The following is a 20,930-nucleotide window of genomic DNA, read 5'->3' as shown; positions in this document are numbered from 1 at the left end:
ACCATGAAAATTATAACCATCACCTCACATAGCCGATTGTCATTTGAACAAAGCAATCTAAAAGTTTAATATACTGTCAGCATAACTGTGTCTTAAAATTTTTGAAGACGACTTAGGTTTTTTGACAATCACCAGTCATGGTTTTGAATCATGTTTTGTTCATTACTTAGTTTATTTAAACTACGAATATTAAAATCCTTAAATGTGTTTGGAAAAATCTGAGACACGGTTTGGAGACCATCTGTACGACTTTCACCTGTGAAAATTTGGTAGACTACCTGTCATCCCTTGTCGACTTACACTATTTAGACCAAGAGAATCGTGCTAAAATGGCAAGAAAAGAAAATGGAAAAACACAAGAAGTTTGTTTGCATTCCTTTGTTGGCATAATTTTCAAGAGCGAATAATTTTTTCGGCATATCTGATGATACTATACTGAAAACTGACCACCTTCAAAGGCCATGTCCTTAGGAAGAAATGGCATGGAAAGGATAGTTTTTCGGAGTTTTGAAGGAAAATACTCATACTAACCTATCACGCTACCTTAAGATGATTTTGAGTTGTCAGTTCACATACTCTTATGTTCAAAATTATTCCGCCAGGTATCGGCTGTTAACAATTATGATGACAAAAATCCCACTATTTGCTCCATTGAACTTGAAATTCACAATATTATTTTTTCTGAACTTTATTATCTACTAAAAGAGAGTCAAAATACTTCCACTCATAAAAACCAATAGCAACCAGTAACAGAACCCGATTTGAACACTGCCTGAACACGAATGGGCCTGGGCAGGGTTTCCGTTACAATTTCAAAACTTGCGTACGATTTTACGCAACTGAGTTTTATTTGCGTGAAATGTATTCAAAATGCGCACGGTAGGAATCAGTATCTGAAGTGAGCTGGGCAGTCTTTTCTGTAGAACTTGGGGGTTTCCTGTAGTGCGCATGCTCTATTAACAAAAAACAACAACCTGGGGGCTTCAAGGTGTAGCTGAACGTTTGCCATGCCCTGCCGTGATGCATGTCCCGTATATGATCGTTGAGCAGCCCAATGAGATCATGTTCAAAGAAAATACCTTCTGACTACGAAATTAGTGTTTTCAAAGGGCCAACAAAAAGCAGATACTGTTCAAAGTCCAGCGGGACCTCTCAAGAATGCAACCCGACAGAGTCTAAATGGTCACCCGTAAACCATTTTCCAAATAACATGCGACGTAATGACCATTAACTGTATTGTGTTACCAACAACGTAGACTCGATCGATTCTCGAATTTTTTGCATCTGTAGTGCCATTGTCTGTACAGAACTGATTGACATGACGTTTTGTGATGATGAAATACAATGTTGCATAAAGTGCTGCGGTCTGCTAAAGTCTAAAATGTTGCAATATCATGATAAATGTCACTTGCAAGCAGGTGCATATGTTCTACTTTGTCCTGCATTGAACCACGTTCAAGCAATGTAGTGCGGGCCAAGTACGTCGTCTTCAAAAATTTCTGACGTAAGTGGTGGTCCATTTGGACCACCAACATTTGAATTTTGGTGGTCCAAAATGAAAAAGTGGTGGTCTTTGGACGCAAGACCACCGTTAATTTCGAGCCCATCATGTCTTTGATTAGTCATTGGTCAGCCCTATCTAAACTTGCTGATTGTTTTATGAGCATACAGAAAGCCACAAACATTCCTTTTATTTTATTTTGCCTCATAAAATACTAAACTGGCTGTTACTAGTAACTTATACCAGGCAACAACAATTATATTTCAGCGAGGAAACACCAGTGACCTTTACATACTAGCAGTATATGACAGTATGCTAATTGTTGATTTGTAGCAGTGCTGTGCTGGTGTGTGTTCTCCATCACTGTTTTATCAGTTATCCAGTCTGATGTAAAGTGTTTATTCTGAAAGAACTCAAACATTGTTAACAGAACTCTTTGGGTGTGGATATATTTGACATGTAAACAATATTTTTTGTGTATTTAAAGGTATGGAAATCGATCCCAGGGCCTAGGAGTGGCACATGTAAAACAGTGTGTATCTTTGCGTCAGAGGCGGAATAAATCTATTTATCCAGGAAATCTTAATCCCGACTGCTATGTTTGTACGCACATAGAGCCAGTCGACGTTAGGGACACAAAAAACAACACGAGGAACAAACAGGCAGTGGTTTTGAACAAAATCAATGTACCCGGTACTTCACCGATGTCTGTAACTCAGTACATGAAAATATTCGTAGCTTGACGCACTTTGAACATAGCTCGTAACAAGTGACAGCGGAAAGCCCACAGAACTACGTGTACAACTATAACAGCCACTCATGTAGTTGGCGCTCAGTGAAGATTTTTCGATCAACAACTTTGACGGATGATGGACTGACCTTTTCTACCGCAATTGTTATCTCCCTCGATTCAGCACAAAATTTTCGTATGGACTATTGATGCGGTGTTTACAGTTGTTACGTAGTGGTAAATCCTAGTCGTATTTACGACTGCTGCGTAAACAGTCACTGAATAAATTTTGCACGCATTTACGAGCACTGGATATTACTACCGTTTTTAATCGAAAACCGTCCGTATACGCACATGACAGTTGTGACAAAAAAACAAAAAAAATCTGGCGTACATTGTTACTGCATTACTTGACCAAAAAATCACCCAAATGCCGAACGGTGATCATACAGAACTCTGCTGCAGGTTTCTGGACTAAACGACCCAAACCGACCGGGTCCCAGTCAACTGTGCCGGGCTCGACGTCTACTCTATCAGCGTCAACTCAAACTTTCACTCCAGAAAACTTTAGCCCACAAACTGGGAATATACTAAATTTACCTTGAAAAAATTTCAAACTTTGTATCGTATTGAAAAAATCTTACCTGGGCCACGGAGCAAATTAAAAAACCAACAAACCCCAACAGAAACAGTGGAATGATCATTAGTGTGCAAGGTCGCTGTATTATATGTCAGGGTGAAAAAATCTAGCTTTGAAATTTCTGGACTGTACAAACGGCGGGGCAGAATTAGACAAGATTACGACCAATGTGTTACCGCCGATGGTACATAACACGATTCCGAATATATCACGGCTGTTGATTTGAGCTGCCTCCGATCGAAAATTTTCAACACAAAGACATGATATCAATAATTTTGCGAGATTATAAGTACCCGCTGTCTTCTCGCCAAATAGCTGCGATCAAGATCATTATGATAGAAGCAATTGACCGCCGAACACCTGCTTGCTGATCTTATACACAACGTGTAAAAATTGATTATTCCTGCTGAGAAATACGACAGCAAATATTGCAATGTGAATTTCTTACTATCTTCCTCGCAATGGTTTGCATCTGTGTTTATTTTATCACGGTCACTGGACCATTTCTGACGTTTTTTACTAACGAAGAATCAGTTCACACTCATCGTGGGAACACATTGCAAAGACGTTCACAAAATTTCATCACATTCATCACATTACCGTAATCCCCGTTTCAAAGACGTAGGAAATGTATAATGATTTGTTTATCTTGAAAAATCCCGAACTGAAGCCTCTAAATACAAAATGATTTTTTTTCTGAACAACTTCCCGACAACTTTACAATCACACTCTGGTCATCACATGGCGGTTGTAACCGTACATGTGCTGCTGCCAATGGAGAATCAAAAGACTTCAAATCAACAGTCAAAATGTACGGAAAAAGTATCAATATCCAAGCAATGTAAAACAATAATTTTGATAAGGTCAATTTATTGTATATTATAAAAATCTCCAGACCACTCGGAACAGCGTAAGATTATGATCTCACTCATTCGAATACTACACTCACACGGTAGGGTAAAAAATATGGGAACTCAGATCGTTATATACTGCTTCCGTCAAACGAGTCCGCTTATCTAAAGACGGCAAAAATGGTAAAAAAGACGGTAAAATGACCATAATTATTATTGCTTGTCTCTGTAAATTTTGCCGACTATTCGTTAGTAGTTGTCGAATTTCTTGAGTTTGCCCGAAAACTATTTCAGTGAATGACGTAAGTTTCAAGACACCCGAGTGCGAACGCAATATCGATATGGAGATAGCAAAATCAGTCACAGACAATCGAGGAAGAACATAAGAGTCTATTAATCTGCGATTAAATTCATCCTAGGTTACCATGAAAGTAAAAAAGGTAATGTTGTGCCCTGGTTGGGAAAGAAAAGTTGATTAAGTTTTCAAAAAAACGTCATCTAATACTAGAACAATTTAGTAAAAAACTAGCTCAGAAAAACGTATAGAGAAGAACGACATCACCGATCACGGCGATCTTCAGATCTTTATCATGTTTCAGTCTGAACGGTCAACATTTGATGCTATAATCTATGTCAAGTGTCTCTTTTTGGTCAAATCCGACAGAGATGAATCAATCACGATTTAGTTTCATCGCCCCGACCCGACAGGAATAATGAAGCTCATGGGCACCTGTATACATGTAATCGTGGCATGAACGTATCCAATGCCCGTCCACTGCATGAGCCATTGACCGTGCATCGCGAGCAAACAACGGTTTTGGACGTCACGAGAGCATTTTTTTTCGCAGTCTGTGAGCGGTTGAGTGGTTTGGGTAGGCTGCATACATGTAGATCGGAATCGAGTTGATTTCGGCGGAAAACAGTTAGAAAGTAGTTTTTCGTGCTCCGTCCAAATTGGATCCCCATGTTGCCGGTTTTGTCCATGGTAATCAGCAGAGCTGTGGTGGGAGGCCGTATAACGCCGGGAATACACGTCATCGTACGCAGGGCTATGCCACAACATACTTCCAAAGGCGATCTATCGTAAAATATCGTACTGCAGGTCAACAAAAACATCACCCATTCATAGGCCTACAGGTACACATATCAACGAACAAAAGGGAGAGGCAATCTGCTTGAAACCATGAAGTAGTCCGTTTGTGTCTGAATTCATTGAGGCGCGTGTTCAGTAACCGTTGGTCAAGCTTTGGTCAAGTTTTTTCGTTCAGTAGTAAGAATCGTTTATTCATTGTTGACATCGTAATCGATCCGATGTACACAACAAATGTTTGATCGTTTGCACCTTTGCGCGTCCCCTCGTGATTGGCAGCTGTTTGAATGCTTTCATCTATTGTTCGTTGGACGCTTCGAACACAGCATCGAAGCAGTTTTGGCATAAAAAATCAACTTGAAATGGAAAAAATGAGAGAATTTCGCCAACAGGGTGATGCCACAAGTATTCACAAAACGTAATATGTTGGAACAGTGCTTTAATTTACACCATGGTTGTTGAAAGATCCAGATTTTCGGGAGCATTCGTTGACGTTGTTACCATGTGCCACTCATGTTGGATTATGAATCCCCGGGAGATAGGGGGTATTTATAGGCTCCCCCTGCCTTTAACAAGAGCAAGAATTATACACACAAAAAGTTACATTACAAAATTAAAATAAAAGTGCACATCTACATTGTGTTCCATTGCCAGAAATAACTTACTTCACATCAATTCTAATCTGAAATAGGTTTCATTTTCTCAAATGTATATTTTGAAATACTAAAATTCTTCTTATTCCTGTTATCATTTTGAAGAAGAAAGATTATGCATATTAGGTGAATAGACAAAATGACAGTAGTGCCACTAGTGCTTGACAAAGTTCTTGATACATGGTCTAAATGAAAATCATCATAGTGATTATACATATTATTGCCTTAGTACCTGTGTGTGTCCTCATTTTCATGTCTAACTTTTAACTGTAGACCCAAACACCTGTTGGTTCAGGAGGGAATTCTGTTTAGGTATTAAAATAAGCAAAGAAAAGCTGTAACAGGCAATGTTAATTATCCAAAGCATCATTTGTATTGATACAGAAATTTTTAAATCATTTTATGCTGCAACTCCTCATTAGATTACCAGAGCCATATCATAAAAGCAGTTTTGTCTCTATATATGAAATATCTCATGTGATAGACTGGACTATATTCATAACCAGATTGTGGTCGTGCCCGATTGAAATTTTCCCCATGGTGAAAAACAAGTTTATTAGTGAAGACTTAACAAATTCCTTCAAGGATACAGTATTATTATTGAGAGTACAATCAGTCACAAAATTTACAGTGCAATGAAATGCAGAATGTTGGCTTGGTTTGTACCACGCCAGTATGTTATCTTGCCACTAGATGAAAAGCAAGCAGCAACTTGCTGGTTTATTTACAGATTGTAAATTGTTCACCATTTTGCTTGCATTGGGTCAACTATGTCTGCTAACACCCTGAAATAGCATAATATATAATCAGGTATATTATTGATAATTGTGAGATTCACATCAGCCTTTTGTCTACTAATTGTATAAATTCAAAATATCAGTAACCAGGTTAAATTAACTGCTGATCAATGCTAAAAGCTTTGTACATGTTATTTTACCTAGTTCACTGATCATTGCCCTAAAATTTGGCACCTTCACGGTTTTGTGAATGGTTTTATGTCTGCAAGTAAATGTTAAATAGACAGAACAAAATGTATGGTGGCAACACAACAATTTGCACAAAACATTTTCTGTGCATTTTAGTGGTTAATTCTGCTCAATATGTTGTACACGAGATCCAGTGCTGGTATTTTGACATTCAGACTTATTTGTTATCTCAGGATGGAATTTCAGTCTCTCTTGATATCAAATATAATTACAATACTGCATACCAGTGTTATCCATTCCAAAGTCTGACGTAGCAATATTTAGGTTATCTAAGTAAAGCAGAAACAATGCTGACTAAACGCCGAAGAAAGTGAAACAAAACATAACTTTCATTATGATGTGAGTAATAGGCAGTACCAAAAAGTCCAGTACCGGTAGAATGAAAAATAAAACAACTCCTTTCAACTTTTATAATCTATTCCAATTGATCAGAGCAAGAATTTGACTCCACTGATTGATAAATCCAGGGATGAAGTTTTCCATATCGAATCAATCTTTTGACTGTGTTCCTTTGCAAATGAAATTCCTGTACAATCCATGAACCCTCGTAGCCAGTACAATGATCCTGTAACTCACAAATGGTCTCTTTGATGCAAGATAATTTACATATAATGCAGGGGTGAGCAATCACATTTAGTTAGTATGCCATGGTACTCTGACCTCTAGATCACCAAAAGTCTGCTGTGTAGTCAGCTAGTTCTCCACAGTGCATGATTCACAAGTAAATTTTCCATACTCAAGTCATTCTGACCAGAGACATGGCAAATTCTCAGGTCTGAGTAAAAACATTTCATGATTCCATCCTTCAAATCACTAGGTTCATTCAATCTTGTACTGATTTGTATGATTGACTGACTCTAAGAAATTCCCAGATTTTCCAAAATTCACTGAAAGACTCAAAGCCTGTTAAAGGAATATAGTCTCGGAACTGCGCCTGTGCGAGTTTCTTGTTTACAAACAATGTATTTCGTGCACGATATCTAGATGCACCTCATCATCATAGCTGCAACATTTAAATTATACGATGATAGATTATGACAGACATGTTTTAACTATCATCAATCACCATTGCGCCTTGGATACTTTGATGCAGTTCTGACGACTGTATCCCTTTATAGTAGTTCAGGCCGCGAAATTGAAAGGCTTCAATTTTTGCTCAAACATTCTAGGAAATCAAGAATAAAAATCAGGAGTCACTGTGCAAAATATGTTGAGAGAGAAGCAAATCAAATTATCCTGTATATACCAACTCTGGGAATTCAAATGGCCAATCTCCCTGTGCTAACTCTGGCAAAAACGCAATTTTCAATTTTCAAAAAAACCAAGACAGTAACCAAGAGAGTAAAAGTTTTCTTACCGCAAGAGTTTCAAAATGAGACCCCACAAAGTGGTAAACAAAAAAGTATTGTAATAATTTGAGTCAGAATATCTGTCCCCGAGGAATTTTCCACCTTAAAATATTTTCTGTGTGTGCTATGTCACCACCAAATGGCAATGCTGTTGTATTTGTATTTTTAGCTCACATTTTATGTATGTATACAGGGTTTTCTCCTCGACTGCGCGATTGCGCAAATTGCGCATTTCGAGCCTTTTTCTGCCCTTTGAAAGTTACTGACTGCGCGAAAATCGCGCACAAAACACAGCACGCACGTCCGTATGATGGTGACCCAAGCGCACTGTGTAGTGACCTGTAAATTTGCCGTTATTCCCCCGGAAAAGACAAAATATCGCCTGTCATTCAATTTACGTGACGTGATAACGTGGATTGTACGCATCGAAAAGAAAACACAGTAAAGGACATAGTTGTGCTTCAGTCTCCATGGATACCAGTGCCATGCATTTTATGTTCATGTTTTGATAGGATATGTTGTTTGGGCCCAATGTCATTAGTAAGCATTAAAAATACTGCCCCCTCAAATGTCAAGTTTGCCCCCAAATTTGATGAATGGGGCAGAAATTGCCCGCTTCGGTGAGCATGCAGAGAAAACACTGTGTATATATACACCAAAGAAAACTTATATTTACTTTTGTATATTTAGCCCACCAGTGTAACATATACATTACAAGACATTTGAGCACTTTCAGAAGAATTTAATCTGTATTTTGGCACATTTTCTTACATTTAAGTTTCATATATGAACTAAAATGATATTACTGAACACGAGATGAAGGAGAAATATCATGTTGTAATCAGCAAATTTGTGTAAAATCAGTTTATTTGACAAAGTAATTTGAACTTCTCCTCCATGTAGGTAAGATTCCAGTGTTGGTAGATGGTGAGAGAGTGTTGACAGACGTATCTGAAATGGCAGATTACCTTGAACAGACTATTCCAGAACCAAGTCTTCGATCAACAAACAAGAAAGCAATGATGGCGGGAATCGATGTTTTCCAAAGATTCTCCAGGTATGTACTGGAATACCTTTGTTTGTCAATACTAATCTTTATTGTACCAAGAGGTAGCATTTCACAACTACTGTGTGCAGTATTCAATTGTACCAGTACTTGCAGTTCAAACAAACCCTCAACTAGTTCATAACATTCAATACATCATCTGTTCAATACCTACCAGTTTTTTGAAAAGGATGTGCATTTTCCAATTCCAAAAACTAAGTATTCGGAATGAAGTTTGTTTTCAGCTCTAGTATTGCTGGAGATGTCATGAATAGGAAACCTTTCATTGGCATTGAACTTATAGGATTAACAAAATTATTCAAAAAGTAGGATATTACTGGTTATATTTACGAGATAAGTTCTTTTCTGTTTTGTGAATCTTTTTGACAACATTGTTTTGATGAAAGTCATACAAATTAGGTATTAGCTAGTTTCAATTTGAAAAGTGAGATATTATAGAGAATCTTGTACCAAATAAGTCACATGAATTCAGTGTTCATGAAGAACTATTGTATTACATTATGTACTTTCTGATTTGGAAATCAGTGTTATGCTAAGAACTATCACATTATTCAATGTTTTTTCTGCACTGAATCTTCCTTTGGTAAACTGCTGACATGACACCACAGACATATGAGTATCACCATGTCTCTGTCTCTGTATTCCAGGTTTATAAAGAATGATGACAGCAGCAAAGATGAAATACTTCGGAACAGTCTACAGAAGGAGGTAGCATCCTTGGATGCATTCCTGAAAAGTGAGGATTCACCTGGTAAATTCCTGGATGGTGATACTATGACACAGTTAGATTGTAACATGTTACCAAAGTTACACCACATCAGAGTAGCATCAAAACACTTCAAGGTAAGAGAAATAGTCTGTTTAAGGTCATTCACCTTGACCTCCACATTCTTGTGCCTTCCATTTTGCTCAGATCATTGACAACTTGCCAAGGCTCTAAGGAATGCATGTACAGAGAGTGTCTTGTGTCGCAGGTACACTGGACCATTGAAAAACAATGGCAGTATTGTATGGCGGTGAGAAACATTGAGAGGAATACCACCCTGAGAATTACCCTTACTCTAAAAAATGCAGTTGACATCCAATATTCAGAGAAATATTCCTGTACCATCATAATATTTTCAAGGTCACAGGTAACAAATGAGCATACAAACAGGTCAAGAAGTGGGCGTTTTGTACATATACTCCTGGTCAAGGTTATTGCCAAGGCCTCAAGCTTTACTCTCATTCCAAACAATCAATTCACATCAAAATTCATTTGTCACCATGAAACTTTCTATGATTTACTTTGAGTTGTAAGCAACTATTATGGAAATGTCAAACAAAGTAGTGTGGAAACCTGTATAATGCTTTATTTTCCTCAATAAAGCTATCCAATAATATTAATGAATAAATGTTGCTTGAGAAGGCAAATCAAATGTGAGCAAGTCGTTATCAATGGAAGATATTCATTTGCCTAATATTGTACACCACACATGTATATAAACTTATGGCTATGGTACAGGCTAGCTATCAATTTTTGAGATTTATTTGCTGTTATCCACAGCCGTACAGTAGCCTGTTATTATAGCAACAGATGCAAAGTGCTCGCTGTCGTTTATCAATATGAATTTTTGATGAACCCAGTGTCCTATCTGGCTTTACCCTACAGGAATTACAAATGTATGTTCATACATGTTGTTCATAAATACCACTAAAAAATTGCATCTTGAGATGTGTAATGTGAGAAAGTTAAAGTTTTGTACAACGCATGTAGCAGACAAAACAATTAATAAAATGGGTTTTTACTGACTTACCATGCAGGGTTTAGAGTGATACACAAATAATTTTTTGCTCCAAATTGCTTTGGTTGAATGCAATATTATTTTGCTTATACTCAAAAATATGATTATACCGGTATGCTGCTTACAGTGCAAATGATGAGTTACTTGAGAAGACTTTTGAACTGTACTTTTCTGCATGGTGTGGGTTGATGAAAGTCTTCATAAGTATGGTGTGTATTGTGTAGAATATTTGAAGAGTATCTAAATTTAAACAAAAGAAAACAGATATTACCATTTGGTATTACAGAAAGTCAATACTTTGTAGTTCATGTCCTATATACAACTTGTTCCATACACATTCGTAAAATGTGTGTATGACATCAAACCGTCCAACTCGGAAAGCAAGACTAAAGCATAGGCTACAGGATAATGTGTAATTGTATCATATTAAGGTAGAACGCACCTTGGGGACAGACATTCGGACTCTCAAACTTTTACGATTCTCTTCTGATATACCACATGTGGGGGTTCATTTTAAAGCTCTTGGTGAAAGAAAAATTTTCACCTGCTTAGTTTTTCGAAATTTGAAAAATTTTATTTTTCTCCATAGAGTTAACACAGGGATGGCGGCCATTTTGAATTTCTAATATCGGTAAATCTTGGGTAATTTGTTTCTCTAGTACCAAAATTTGCACGATGACCCCCTATTTTTTTTGTTCATTTTGAAAGAGAATGATTGAAAGATTCCTTGAGGAAAGTTAGAGCAAAAGTTTAAGTCTTTCACTTTCGAGGTGCATACTACCTTAAGGCCGAACATGACTACAGTATTCCACGATTTCACCAGGTTTCTGGCAAGGCATGTAAATGAGGTGAATTTGTGATAAGAGAAATGTTCTTGGTATTTCATTTTAGAGTCACATGAGTTGAAAGAGTAGCATGATAAATAAACCATGGTATCAAAGTTAGTAAGTGTGATAAATTAATGTTAAAATGCAACTGATAAATGTTCAGGGCATTGCATGTTAACTTCAGGGAATAGCGATAATACCAAAGTAAGTAAATTCTTTGTTTTGCGTCCACTCTAAATGGGAAAAGGTACGCGTCTAAGCGGCTGAAAAACACACACAAGAAAATTAACACAATGTAATTTGATTGCAGCAAATAAAAAATTGTAACAAAATTTTAGTTCAGAAAAGCTAAGCGGCCATGTCCTAAAATTTCATATTCAAATACACTGTGTGTGTTTTTTTATGAAAACCTTAAAAACCTAAGCGGGTTGGGACGCAAAACAAAGAATTTAATTACTTTGGCCTAATAAATCAACCACAATCAACCACAGTATCTACACTGGAGAAATCAATGTGTAAAATGTAAATGAGAATCACTATTAAACACAGTATGTAATTACTGTGCTGGTTGTGCCTTATCAAAAGGTTCCAGTGTTGTCTGAGTATCAGTAGTATCATATCTGCTTATCAACGCTCCACAGTAGTTATCTGCATTCCGTGGACAAGCCATGCCATTGTAACTAATTGTGCAGTGACAGAATAGCCATGTACCAGTGTAAAGTCTTTTCAAAGTCCAATTTTCTTGGCAGCAAACACCCATTATGTGTTGTAAATTTTTACTCTATGAGACATTTGGATGCATTCTACCTTATGGTATTTCAGTGGTGCTCCTAAAAGTCTCTCACTGTAAAGCAACTGAATACATTGACATGCAATGGGTAGAAATTGCTGATGAAATAGTGAAATACAGAGAAAAGGAGCAAATACCAGTATTTCCCTATCCTACCAAATCCGTTCATTTCAACCACTGTGAATATTTGGCCAATTCCTTCTTTTCCACAATTTCATGTCTTCACTGATTGGGTCACAGGAAAGTGATTACTTGGTAATGCATACAGCAATGTTTCCATAGAGATTTAGGTTCCGCACATATCTGCCTTTTGTTTTTTAAGTACTCAAATGTATTTGCAATCCTTTGGCATTTTAATACTTTTTCAGGTATTATCTTTTGTGTTATTTATTTGATGGTTGGCAATAATTAGGTTATTTATAGGCCATTCATATGTTGCGTGTACCTGGGTGGGGTCAGTGAATGTTATGGCTGCAACGTGGGATTGGAGAGCTGTATCCAAAACTACATCTGTCTTATTCCATAGCATAGAACTCTTCAGCGAGCTCTTTTAGCAATTAGTTATCAGCTAGCTTATGAGACAAAACACAGGATAAAAAATTGCAATTTTTGTATTTCTTTGTGTTAACCACAAATAGAATATTAATATTGCATATTGTATAGCTAAGTAACATCTGTGCCTGTTTTGTGACTTTCAGAATTTTGAATTGCCTGAAGAATACGATGGTTTGTGGGCATACCTTAATGCAGCCTATGAAACAGAAGAGTTCAAAGATACAATGTATCCAGATGAGGAGGTAATCCATGGTTGGAACAAACACCTTGGAAGGGTTTAAATCACTCTACAATTTCTACACAAATCAATCAACAAAATAACAGGCATGTATTTGTATATACTGAAATAACATGAATACATCCTACCTATTTCTTTTCCCTTTCTTAGTTTTTTTTATATTGATCAAATGTGTGCAGTATAGAAATCTGTACTGGTACCTCCATTTCTCAATGCAGTTTCAGTAATACTGACTGGTTTAGACCATAATAAGTGGTTTGGTTTGAAGGGGTGCCAGCTAGGATATTTTGTCAAATTCACAGGTCTTAACACTCATCAAATCATTTCATAATTTTGAAATTATCCAATCATATTTCTTTTATCATCATTCTGATACATAAACATGGTATTTTATTAGTCCCCACGGACACCGTCCGGGGGACTTATAGGTTTGGTCATGTCCGTGCGTGTGTGCGTGCGTGCGTGCGTCCGTCTGTGCGTCCGTCCGTCCGTTCACGCATATATCTCAGAGATGCCTGAAGCGATTTCATTCAAACTTGGTACAAGGATTACTTCATATGTCATACAGATGCACGTTGATTTGTTTTGCGATACGATCCAATATGGCTGCCAGGCGGCCATTTTATTACGATTTTTTCATGTACAGAGCCATAATTCAGGCATGTTTCAACTGATTTTATTCAAAGTTGGTACAAGGACATTGACCAATGTCATACATATGCATGTCAATTCTTTTTGTGATACGATCCAATATGGCCGCCGTGCGGCCATTTTGTCACGATTTTTTCATGTACAGAGCCATAACTCAGGCATATCTCAACCGATTTTATTCAAAATTGGTACAAGGACATTGACCTATGTCATACATATGCACGTCAATTTGTTTTGTGATACGATCCAATATGGCTGCTCTGCGGCCATTTTGTTATGATTTTTTCATGTACAAAGCCATAACTCAGGCATATTTCAACTGATTTTAATCAAAGTTGGTACAAGGACATTGACCTATGTCATACATATGCACATTGATGTGTTTTGTGATTCAATCCAATATGGCCACCATGTGGCCATTTTATTACGATTTTTTCATGTCCTGAACTACAACTCAGACATGTATCAAGCGAATTTATTCAAAAGTATTTTTATCACAGACCTAATGAAGAGGACTCTATCCTGAGGACCTGTAATCAAAGCACCCATTAACAAGTGGGGACTGTGTCATTAACGATGACTTGTTCTTGTTATGTTACTTTGGTTACTCTGCTAGCTCAGCCATCATACCAAGAGTTTACCCATGTGGAAAACCTCCACTCTCCTTCCTACAATTCTCCATCATTTATGGATGCTACAGAGCAGAATTAAGCAAACAAGAAAACAAATGTCTTAGAATATACACATCCAATATAAATGAGCTGTCTTTGAACAAGACTTAGAGAAATAGGCAATTTTATGGATGGAATTTTCCATATTTTCCACCCTGTAAGAATGTATATGATGGGCCAAGACCCTAGTGTTGGGAATAAACAGTAGACTTTTTTGTGTTTCAGTTAAGTGGAACAATAAGCCTATGTATCTGCAAGAGAAATGGAGGTTACGGGGTAACACATCATTTGTTATGTTATTTTATTTTGTAAAATCTTTGTAACTACTGTTCCCATCCTGCATATCCTTCTGAATATTTTGTTATCAATTTTGGTGAAAGCTAATTGTAAAAATATTATTTCAACTTGCTCATTAGATATTCATACATTGTTTAGACAGGATGGTTAACACAATTTCCTGAGAGTCTGAAATATTCTTGATGAAAATAAATCCATTATTTGCATGGGTCTGTATCTGAATACCAAAGTGAAAAACTGGCATGATGGACAGCGCCCTCAAGAGATGGAAACTGGAAATATACACCTGAAGAGATGTAGTTTTCGTTTGTATTTGTAATGTGGACATTCATGATACAAAAGTGTTTGGAAAGAAGATGTTTGACCAGAAAGTAATTTGTATAAATCTTGTAAATAATACAAAAACTATCAAAAACTTTTTTTTCGTGTAAAGAGTATTACAAACTTTGATTCTGTTTTTGACAACTCTCATGAGCCGGAATGTCCAAGTAATTGAATTTAGTTTTATGTGAAGATTTTGCTTCAAAGACTCTCAAAATTTCTGTTTGCCATTCTGAAAAATTTATTTTGTAATGAAATGTTTTCTTGCCTGAATATTCAAATTTTCCTTTTACAGAAGAAAGTGTTATCTTTATCATTGTGGCAATCACTTGAAAGCAAAAAATCTCATTTTTTGTTTAAGACTTAAAAATCTGTCACCTTTCTTATTTCAGTTATGTGTAAACTGTTCATCTACTTTTTTGAAAGTAAATAGATAGCCAATTGTTAAATATATATCTTTGGTAACCTGTAATAAACCCAAACATTGGAAACTTGTATATAAACCTTAAAATGTGGAGACATTTGGGGATACTTGCTTGACGTTCAAAATACCATGTTTGTCAGGAGTTATTTTAAGCTGTCTAGTTCAGACTACCTGTTCACTTCAAACCAAAGTTTTCACCCAAGTCATTACTTTACTGTGTCTTCAATCAAAATCAAGGAGTTCGGTCAAGATAGATGGCTGAATACTACAACCAAAGAAGTTGAAATATCTGTTACTAACACAGCACTCAGAAACTATTACCCTACCTGTATGCGGTATTTCATTTAATAACTCATATAAGGGTGTAGACCTTGCATCATAAATTCTTACACCCCTCTTCACTATACAGAGGCCCAACTTCACTATCTTAAAGTATAGGTCTAGACCAAAATTGGTTGGAAATTAGGGGTCATTGAGGAGCAGTACTTTGAAGACTCATGCCAGTATACCGGTACTCCATGGTGTCATGCACCATTACAGTGCAACGCAAACTTTTGTAGTCAGCAATTACATGCAATACTGCCAGTATCTGTACCTGATCTAAGTGACTAAACAACTTATCTCCTTTAAATGTGGACTTTTCAACCTTAGCCTCACTAGAGACCTCGGAATACCTGGTGATGACTTCAATGACCCTTTCAGTTGTTAGGTGGGGAATGCATGGCTGGGTGTATTATCACAGTGTAATTAGTGGGTCAGTGTGTACCAGTTGCACTATGTATGCACTCTGTGTAGCATCCATTGTAAAGTAAAGGGGTGGTGTAGACCTTTGGTTACACCAGTGTACCAGTACATGTAGTGCTAAAACAGTGTAAGGTCCATGGTAGTACTGGTGATATTCTGAATCATCGACTCTCACAAGAGCAGTTATGAACTCCGGTGATTTCTGTGGACTTCACTCAGAAACAAGACTTTTTTAAATCTCTGTTGATAATTCTGAGCTCTGTGTTAGTTAATATTCAATTAATAATGATAAATATCACTGTAATTTGTGTGATAGGAAACATGCTGTGTTGCTTTTACACCCATTATGCTGAAAGATATCACAATCATATTGATAAAACCCTTCCGTTTCAACAGTACAGTTGGGTATACAGAGAGAATTCTGATGAAAGGTGACTGTATATGTTGTTTTATAGTTGCACAAATTGTAGCCCAAGCTGGTGATATAAATGCCTTCAAAAAGTATATTGTATGAGACAAAGACATATCAATTGTCCAAAAGTTTATTTTCCAAAGTGGTCTGTACATGTTAAGAAATAGTGGTTCCAAATGGTGCTAGATGCATAGTTGCATAATATAAACAATTTATTTTTGAATTTTCAGACTAGTTTGGTATTTCCAAGTCATTATTAGGTGTTACTATCATGGACTACTGTATGATCTAGATTTTCATTTTGAGTTTAGAACCAGACTGTTAATGTGATGTTATTAGTAATATTTTGTCAGCAATATCCAGCAATTCAGTCAAACATTAATTAACTGTACAGTTGAATTATTTCTCATTGCTATCCAAATACTGTTATTACAACTAAAGATCCACTTGTATACCTCTTACTGGAATAGTAAAGAACATACATATACTGATGTATCAAGTTTAGATTTCACGATACAAAGATATACATATAATAGTTTGGTTATTGGCTTTATTTTCATTTGTGTGCTGAGGGTAATGTGTCATAAATGTTAATATTAATTACACATACATATCTGTGGTGCCAAGTTGAAGTATTTTTGCCTTTCAGTTTTTTCAGGTTTTTCATGACATTTATTGATTTTGCTATCTTGGTTGCAGATCAACACCTTCTATGTCTCCTTCAATACAGTATAGGCATTTTGAAATCAAAGTGCATACTGGTATGAAATTTAAAACTTCTGTTACTTTCAAAACCTTGGGTCAAGAAGCTTTGGATTCCCATGTAGAAATATTGCATTGGTATCAAGTTGTCATAAGCATACTCTGCTTGTTGTCTTTAGTTCTATGCAGCATCTAAGGATGATTTGAGTTGACCCATTAGCTTTATTATCATCTGTTTCAACAGGTGGATTGATCCACAACTGATGAAAACTTTGATCATACTAAAGTCTGTAATACAAATAGACAGTTGATGTCAAATTGCTAGCAGTCATTAAAGACTACAGTATTCACCTTATTCTCTATGTTATCACATTAAGTACCAATCTTGATAGATATTTGCTGCTTTTCTCTTCCATTCTGTATTGAAAAAAGATGGAACGCTGTCTAGGTAAAAGTTTATCTTGAAGTTACCATGTTAGTTTAGCTTGGGTTCCAGTTTGTCTCTGAAATTGTTTTATAATTTTCTTCTTGAAGTATTTTCTCACTAAACACAAGCAGCTAGTTAGTTTGCAGTAGGTTTTCTTTCTTTGTCAAGTATGGCAGGAAGCAAAGCAATACATAGTACATGTAGGTTTATTTGATGTAACATGTAGAAATGCAGCTACTAAATTCTGGAATATTTGTTTTAAACAACTCATTTCATATTTTCTTTGTTAGCAAACCTGCCTACATGCCTGCCTGCTTTGAAATTATCATGTTATGAATCAACTTTTGGGACATGTTATTTGAAATGTTAATTTTGTGGTTTCAAAATATATGCTGAAAGGTAATGTTTTCATTATGTATAATCTTTTACTTGAGTTGCATAGATTTTCATAATTTTGCTAGAAGCAAGATATACTCTCACACCATAACAACTTTTGCCACTCAAGCCGTGAGTCACTGCTACATGGAAAGTATAAAGACAAAATATGATAGTTATTACTGCTTAGTTTAATGTCACAAAGGTGTGTCATGAAGGTTTCAATATGTAACCCATACACCCTGTGTCCTTGTGTGTCCATCTACCCCATAGAAAACCACAGAAAATACCAAAGTGTAGTGAGGAAAGGGTGAAAGGAAAGATGAAAACCCAAAGAATGTGGTTTACATATCTGTTACTGTAGAAGTGTTTCCCTGTATGAAATTCTGTGGCAGTGAAGTTTTTATAACATTGGTCTCTTTACATGTAGATAAAAACTGAGGTATATCTCAAAATTGTTTCTGCATACTTATCAAATACAACACAAAACAAATACACAATACACTGTCATGAGTTCATCTCTGAATCTGATCAAAATCCAGACAATTTTTTTCAATATCTGCCAAAAAATTGTATTTATGTCATATTTTAATATATATATTCATTAAAATTATTTTACGAATTTCGAGTGATTTAGAGTTAGTTCATTCACTATTACAAAGTGTGAAGACTTAAAGTACCGGTATTACAGTTTAATTTACCCCCAGTTCCCTTTGGAATAGTCCAAATGAACATAGGAAATGGTGGGGATTACAGTATTGTTTGGGGAAGCTGGGGGGATAAGCATGTTCACATCTGTAAATCTGTTTAGGTGATATTTCATGGATTTGAATAAAATTTGTAATTTCCGATGAAAAATAATGTTTGTGTCATTTTTCTGTGTGTATAAGTTTCCAATAAGACTGTTCTTTTGTCTGTTACTTTGCCCATTGGCAAAGCAAGTATTTCTTGTGTAGGTGGTGTTGTTTGTGTGTTCTTACTATTTGTGATTTTAGTTTCTCAGAGATGAAATCGCGGAGTTCAAATAATGATGATTAAACTGGCATACATAAATAGACTTCTAAGACTAATTCTCTCGTGTTTGGTCAATGTATCTTTTCCTTGAAAATATTGACCTAACAGCTTTCAAATTGCCTTATGGGTGACAAGGTGTGACTTCATATTTTGATTAACGCGGAGCTGCATGTTGCCAACAGTTTTTTCAAAGCAATATTTCTCATCAAAGATGACAAAGAAACGTCATACCATATATTTCAAAAAGCAGAGACACTAAAGTTTAGTATAGTAGCAGTAGTTTACTCGAAGGATGAAGTGGGTGTATATTTGAGGTAAAAAACCTCAATTTTGGTATTAATGATAAGAATTAGGTCAAAAAACTACTATTTTCTGAATTGTAATATTTCACTTGAAAGAAGAGTATATGTAGAAAAAAAGACTTATTTTGCATTGTCTATCATTCTAAAATGGCAAGGGTTGAAAAACTGACACTCAAAAAAGGTGATTAAAATCATGATTAGCAAAATTCAAATGTCTCTTATACAAAATGTAAGAACTTTATTGCCAAACAAAATAGTCGTTTTGTTATGGCATTTAAAGAAAATTTTGACCAAGCCAGAGTGGAGTTAAGTTCTTTAGAAATCTTGAAATCGCAAGAAGCCAGGAAAATGGGTGATTTGCATACATTTCCATAAATTAACACTTCTTTATCACTCAACCTGCGACTGCTTCATATAAGCTAAAATGTAAACCCAACCTATATTTTAATCTAGGGTTAACAAATCATTAAAATCGAATGAATATTTGCAAAAAAGTGAATTTTGAGCAAATATGCTTGTGTTGGGTGCAGCACCCCCTTAAATGATGGTAAAGTTTATTTGATGTGCAGTGCCAAAAGAAACCTGGTGTCTGATAGCTCTTAACTCTGTGTGACAAATTTGTATAATTTGATTAAATTAGAGCTCAGTGTTATTGACATTTTGGCGTGTGTACTACAGCCAATTTCCAAAGGATACAGAAATACTGGTTGAAAGTACTCTCACAGTTTATGTATATCGGCACCGATGGGGTTCAATACATGTAGTATATTTCTGTAGTTGTTATGCTGTATGTTAGTGTCTCTGTACAAATTTGATAGGGTGACAGGAGTGTGTGTCTGATAAATGTGTAGTAGTCTGTAGCAAAGTTTCACGTATGGATGTTCCACAGACTCAATTGTATTCATGATCATTTGATAACCAATAGTATTGTACAGCGTAGTATGATGTTAAAGGAAAACGATGACACCACCGAGAAGATAAATTGAATAGCATGCTGTGTATTCTCATGGCGGGTGTATTAAAAGTGATAAAAGTCAGGTATAATGTCAAATATCTACAATCCTCAACTCTATGACAAGTAATGCACAAGGTGCGTCGGTTTTTATCTAATCTGACCTTTACATCAAATATACTTGCCTGGATATACCAGGTGTACTGTACTCACGCAAGTACTCCGCTGAGAAAGAAAAAAAAAAGTGTGGCTGAATGACTATCGATGGTGTAGAGGGTTGAGTACGTGGATTGGCAGTCTCAGTGAAAAAGGACATTGCCCCCACATGGTGAAACAATAGACTACAATAATTTGACCTATGGTGGCGCTGTGTGTCACTCGCAGTTGTTTCACCAAGCTGCCAGTTGGAATCAGACAAGGATAGATTTTCACTTGTTCTTGACGGGATTGAAAACACTCTTCAATCCTATATAATTCAACTGAAATGTCTGTCTCTACGGATGAATACTTTATATTTTATTTTACAAGGTGAGGAATCAAGATGGGGATTATGTGGCTGGATTTTCAATCCTAGTGAA

The 20,930-nt window shown here is 36.2% G+C and overlaps 1 protein-coding gene across 1 annotated transcript in view; it reads left to right on the top strand.

Annotated features, from left to right (window-relative positions):
- LOC139141781 (chloride intracellular channel protein 5-like) overlaps positions 1-18,945 on the top strand; it is a 28,742-nt gene extending 9,797 nt beyond the window's left edge. Inside the window, exons 3-5 of the mRNA XM_070711435.1 lie at positions 8,704-8,857; positions 9,514-9,709; positions 12,966-18,945. Of these exons, the coding sequence (XP_070567536.1) occupies positions 8,704-8,857; positions 9,514-9,709; positions 12,966-13,103 (488 nt within the window). The 3' untranslated portion in view covers positions 13,104-18,945. The remainder of the gene's footprint in view (positions 1-8,703; positions 8,858-9,513; positions 9,710-12,965) is intronic.
- The last annotated feature ends 1,985 nt before the right edge of the window (positions 18,946-20,930 follow it).

This window comes from Ptychodera flava, chromosome 10 (assembly GCF_041260155.1).
Source record: "Ptychodera flava strain L36383 chromosome 10, AS_Pfla_20210202, whole genome shotgun sequence".
NCBI classification, from domain to species: domain Eukaryota; kingdom Metazoa; phylum Hemichordata; class Enteropneusta; family Ptychoderidae; genus Ptychodera; species Ptychodera flava.
Note: the sequence above shows the minus strand (reverse complement) of the source record. Positions and strands in the feature narration are given on the sequence as shown.